The 6000-nt window shown below is 39.2% G+C and overlaps 1 protein-coding gene across 1 annotated transcript in view; it reads right to left on the bottom strand.

Moving 5' to 3' along the window:
* Nucleotides 1–424: 424 nt before the first annotated feature.
* The window catches only part of phex (phosphate regulating endopeptidase homolog, X-linked), a 29060-nt gene continuing 23484 nt past the window's right edge, over nucleotides 425–6000 (bottom strand). The window contains exons 17-22 of the mRNA XM_034148681.1: nucleotides 4280–4347; nucleotides 4050–4180; nucleotides 3689–3754; nucleotides 1411–1515; nucleotides 1260–1336; nucleotides 425–1065 (exon numbers count right to left, since the gene is read on the bottom strand). Of these exons, the coding sequence (XP_034004572.1) occupies nucleotides 963–1065; nucleotides 1260–1336; nucleotides 1411–1515; nucleotides 3689–3754; nucleotides 4050–4180; nucleotides 4280–4347 (550 nt within the window). The 3' untranslated portion in view covers nucleotides 425–962. The remainder of the gene's footprint in view (nucleotides 1066–1259; nucleotides 1337–1410; nucleotides 1516–3688; nucleotides 3755–4049; nucleotides 4181–4279; nucleotides 4348–6000) is intronic.

Here is a 6000-nt window from a genome sequence, read left to right as displayed (position 1 = left end):
AAAACATTTCATGACATGTATCCTCTACATTTCTGACTAATGGAGAGAGCACATCTTGTAGTCTGAATGCTTGTAAATCTGTGAGTTAATTTGCCTCGGGCTGAACTTTTCCAGAGTGAATACAAATGTCTGACACATGAAAGGGATGAAAGAAACCAAGGCGGAACTGAGATGCATCAAAGTAAACACACCCAACACACACGCACACCCCCCCCCCCCCCCCCCCACACACACACACACACACACACACACACACACACACACACACACACACACACACACACACACACACACACACACACACACCACACACACACACACACACACACACACACACACACACACACACACACACACACACACACACACACACACACACACACACACACACACACACACACACACACACACATATATATTCAAACACTGATTAATGCACACACAATTTTAAAATAGTTTTAAAATTATATATTGAATTTGTTATGTTCTATGTTCAAACATGAATTTATCCTAAGAAATGAATATATACAGTTATCATATATTTAAGTTATACACAGTTACCATAACATTTGGCATACAAGTTAATGCAAAACAAATCTAGTTATTGTGCCTTTTCTTTAATATGTACATCTTTATTTCCTTTAGAAAGGTTCTTGTTTTATCAAGTCAAATGTCAGTCATAATTCATTCAGTAGCTGCAACATATGCATCAAACGTACCTGTGTAAAAGGTTACATATTTGTTGCAGTAACAACACAAAGTAGACCATTAAAATAGGCCTCCGTCCATAGCATTTTCCACTTTAACGCTAAACGTAAGAGTACCTTTTCTGTTAACTCTTTATTTTCACATAGTCACAACATCATGTAAACTGTGTTGGCTAAGTCCAGCATCATCAAGCTCTTTGTCAGATGTCCAGCTGAAAGCTTGGGCCTGGTTCAGGGTCAAGCTGAGGTCAAAGGTCACCATACTCTGCAAGACTTTGCACCTCTGTTCATTACTGATGGCTCGGGGCATTTGAACGCTTTCCGAAACTCCTCAAAGTTACTCATTGCTCCGATTACCCTGCAGGGCAACAGCGAAAAATTGTCAGGTTTTAAGGATTGTGTGTGCATTAATCAGTGTTTGAATATGTGTGTGTGTGTGTGTGTGTGTGTGTGTGTGTGTGTGTGTGTGTGTGTGTGTGTGTGTGTGTGTGTGTGTGTGTGTGTGTGTGTGTGTGTGTGTGTGTGTGTGTGTGTGTGTGTGTGTGTGCTCACCTGTATTTTGGTGGACTGTGAGAACCAGTCTGAATCTGGTCCCTGGCTGTTTCTGGTCTGTATGAGTTACATCTCACCTACAGAAAACATTGTATTATTTCATATTCTATGTGTACTTCACTTTCCGCACCAGAAGTCTTATTGTTCATACATGTGCGTAGCTCAGGAAAAACAGTTGGTTGTTGTTCAGTCCGACTCCAGGCAGCAGAGGCTCCTCTTCACCCCCTCTGTTCTCATCCACCCAGCGCCTGTACGCCTGCACACAAATATAAAGACATTTCCTCTCCTGGGCTTCTTAACATGACATGAGAATTTGTAATGAATACTTTCTTGATAAGGATATTTTGAGGTGTCAAAAACAGGCAGTTCTGTATCCTTAACTTAATATCACAATAATGAGATTTTTAGATTGTTAATGTTGTAGGACTATAGTATTTTACTCTTTACAGATGATTAGGGTTAGGGTTAGGACTTTCTTTCTTTACTTTTTGTAAATATATGTTGATGTATATGTGGGAGGATTTTTGCTTTTCTTACACAAGACCACGAAAGTGTATCACATGTTTTAAATACAAAATTCTAATATGATTTTGAGCGAATGTAATAAGTGACTGTACATCAAAGAATACAGTTAGCCAATATAAAACACATACTAAATTAATAATAAGCAAAAACAAATAAAAGCTTCAGCCTCAAGTTAATGGTATTCATCCAGGATTACTAGCACACTTTAATGCAATACAACCTAAATGACAGCTATAGTTTTCCATAGAAAAGAACAAAATGTTCGAAATAACAAAACATTTTTTTTAAAGGTCCCCTATTATACTATTTTTCAACAATATATTATAGGTCTCAGATATATACAAAACATGTCTCTGAAGAGTTTGGCTCGAAATACCAACAGATCACCCATTGTAGCATCCCATAATCCCCTCTGTTTCAGCCCTGTTTCAAAAGTGCTGGTTCTCTGAAGGCTTCTCAATTCTCTAATTTCCCCTCCTCGACTCCTCGAATCCGCGGCCCTCCGGTAGTGACCCGGAAATGGATTTCAGCGTGCCATGTTGATGGACATCTCATTTCTCTAAATGCACATCGAGGACCGAGCATCGAGCATCGAGCATCGAGCATCGAGCATCGAGGAGGCTCTCTGGAGGAGCTATAACCGAAGATACACTGATGGTTCCTCCACGGCTCCTCCGCGGATGTATTTCCGGCAACAGTGATGTTTCAAAGAGTCGTGATGCACGGCCGGACTTATCTCAGCCAATGACAGCTCTGCATGCATCCCCTGGATATTATTTTATTAACTGTTTTCATCGCGACGCGATGTTTCCAGTGAGAACAGCTGTGAGGTCCGTGCAGAAAGCAGAGCAGTGTGTATAATATATATCACTCAGTATAACAGGCCTACATTACTCTCTTTATTTGTATGCTTTAGTTTAGCAGATATCTACAAACAAAGAGTCGATATTTTTCTAAAACCATTTAGTGCTTCACATAATAAAATACACAACGGCTGTATCCTGATATATATGATATGCTTTAGGAGCTGTAGGTGTGTGTTGTAGCCTACTGTGTGTAGGTGCGTGTTGTACAGTGCGTAGATGCGGCGGACAAACAGGTCTCATTTGGTTTGGTGTCCTATGCTTACTTTTAATACTTGTAAATAAAACTTTTGGCCCGTAATTTCAATTCCCCATTTCAGCGACCAGAGAGGGGGGGATATCCAGTCTGTATATGTCCACATCTGTAGCCTGTTATTGTCTCATTATACCGCACTGTGAATGAATTAAAAGTAAATATATAAGTCGTCATGAACACATCTGTCCATCAGACAGAGGGCTGCTGTGCCTCCTGTCATCATTAATGGACGTCTCTTTAAAATAAGCGCCCAGAGGAGAGGATTTCTCATTACGCCTGCTGCTTCCACTCCTCTCTCCTCGGTTCCCCTCCTCGGCTCCTCCGCTCGCATCTCCTGTGGGCGGGACTAAGACATGAGGATAGGAGTCGAGGAGGGGAGTCGAGGAGGGGAAATTAGAGAATTGAGAAGCCTGTTACTTTAGATGAAAATAAGGTGCCACTCCCCACGCCCCTCTGCGAGATATTTGGTTAAAAATAAGACAATGGTGCTTTAGGAGGAGATTCAGGTGATAAGGTTACCTTGGTTGGTTATTGGTTAATGGTTACACAAGCCAACAAATCGTTATGACATCATAAAGTGTCCAAAATCTGATCAGCTAATTTTCAGACAGGTTTTTATACAAATGGATCAGGACAAAAAGTGAGCGAATCTTTTTTCCTGAAACTTTCAGAATGTCTTTACAGAAAGGGGACACATGTTTATGTATAAAAGACATGAAGAAGTGTATTTTGCATAATAGGTCCCCTTTAAGAGAAGCGCATGAGTGTAAGGAAACAAATCCTACCCTAAAAGACTCCCTCATTCCTCCATTGTCTGCTATGTTTTCTGCCAGAGTCCTCTTGCCCCGCACCTGCACAACAAAACATCCACAATGCACTGATTTTCATGTCTTTATCCTTCTCCAAGTGATTACAAAAGTTACAATCATTAAAGTAAATTCAAATCAGGACTCTCAACTGTATGCAATGCTGACTAATAAACTCAATTAATATGCCACAATTAAAATTCAAAAGACACTGAATACACATACTCAACAGAGCCTGTAAAGTGTCAAACTGCATTAGGCAAGAATATTTTTTACATTGTCATTATTTAAAAAAAGTTACTTAGTAGCTTATTTTACTGTTGTAAAGTCAAAATCTTACATCAAGTCCTGCCTCCTTCCAATGGTAGGCATTATACTGTTCAATCATACACTGGCTCTGCTCATTGAAGGCATCTATAGACGAGTTGCTCCACCACTGGTGAAGGTTGCCATTGTTGTCATACTTGCGACCTGTTCATGAAAAGGGATCAAACACAACAAAATCCCCACAGCTGTGTCAAAAATCTCTGCTATTGATGTTTAAGGTCATTCTTGTCAATCAGTATTTACCGTTATTGTCAAAGCCGTGTGTTAACTCATGTCCTACTATCACCCCGATGGCACCATAGCTTAAAGATCTGGAAACAGATGAAAAGTGGATTAACTTTAGTCCTCCTTATTAGCTCCCTTTTAAAGTAGAATGAGTCGCAACATCATTTTAAAAATTGACAATTTGTGACAACATAATTCAAATGAAAATCGGGACAGGATGATTTAAATGGTTTGCAAAGAGAAAGACTATTAAATAAACTATTGCTTGAAATCTCATACTAATGCACTTCATATTAACATATAACATCCAAACGTATACTGTCAAAATGTGCTTTATACTTAATTGGTATACATACAATAATTGGTGTATATTGTTGGCTGAATGATAACGCATGAATTCCGACTTTTTTTTAATGGCATCATGATGCAACTATTTTGGCATGCTCTTGGCTTGTTAATTGTAATTGTATGTCCTCATCAGGACATTATTATTTATGTTTTAGATGTGTCTTCCCCTGCTGGCAGCAGATAACTTGTTAATTGTAATTGTATGTCCTCATCAGGGGCCTCATTTATAAAGGGATATACGCTCAAAAAATGGCGTATGCCAGTTTCTACGCAATGTTTGCGATTTATAAAATACTAACTTGACGGAAAAATGTGCGGTCCTCCACGCAAACTCTAACCCATGCGTACGCACTATAAGCACAACAACGGGAGAGACGAGAAACTGCGACACCGTTGGCAGAAGGAAGCATGGAGAGAAATATGTGGAAATAATACCATAAATAAAATGTTACATCTCATTTATGAAGAATTCATTTTCAAACATTGATTAAAGCCAATCTTAAAATGATCAAACAAACGCCTGTTTGCGACTCCTCAGTGCACACAAAAACATAACTTGGAGAAATAAATAAATACGGATATGTTATTTAAAACCACCTCGAATAGCCTATGTTGTGTTAATATTATGAAATGTTTTCTCATAAATGATGCGGTAAGCAGAGGACAGAATTACGTCTAAACTGATGCCGTTTTGCTTTTCTATAGGTTGTAGATACGAGCATGGTTTTATATCCTATCACGTTTAATTGTGTTTTATGCCGTTTGCCAAGACTTGATAAGTCGCTCGTAAAACACAGGAGGTATGGAAACTAAGAACACCATATGTGGTAAATTGTACAGCTAATATAACACAATACATTAGTTGTATTTCCTTTAACTGGTGGATTATGGATATATAGTTGCTGATCGAAAGCTGGAACACAAACCACCAAATACAAAAAAATAATTCAGATCCAGTCGTCATGACTCCGGAGGGATTCCCCGATCATTTCTTAGAGTTTCTCATCAAGGGGGTGCCTCCTGTCCCCGGTACAAACACACTGCCTGAGGAAGGTTATGTGTATTTTTTTTGTCATTAACCTTTTTCGGACCACTTATTTATTTATTTTGGTGACGATCCGACCTCCATGCTGCTACTCTGGTTCAAACTGCATCCACCAAACATTATGATTTATCTCGACCTTCCCAAAATAACCCAAATCTGACACGGTGTGAGATGTCTTTTTTAGCTGTTCTGTCCTCATTTCCTGCGATCTTCTTCATGCAGTCAGTCAAAATGAATGAATGAATGAATGGGCGTTTCTTTGACTATTTATAGGCAAATATGGGCGTTACGTGAAGCCTGCAAAAGCTGCGCCGCATTTCGAGTCGATTGTGATTTATAAAGGGAA

Source organism: Trematomus bernacchii, unplaced genomic scaffold, assembly GCF_902827165.1.
Source record: "Trematomus bernacchii unplaced genomic scaffold, fTreBer1.1, whole genome shotgun sequence".
Taxonomy (NCBI): Eukaryota; Metazoa; Chordata; class Actinopteri; order Perciformes; family Nototheniidae; genus Trematomus; species Trematomus bernacchii.
Note: the sequence above shows the minus strand (reverse complement) of the source record. Positions and strands in the feature narration are given on the sequence as shown.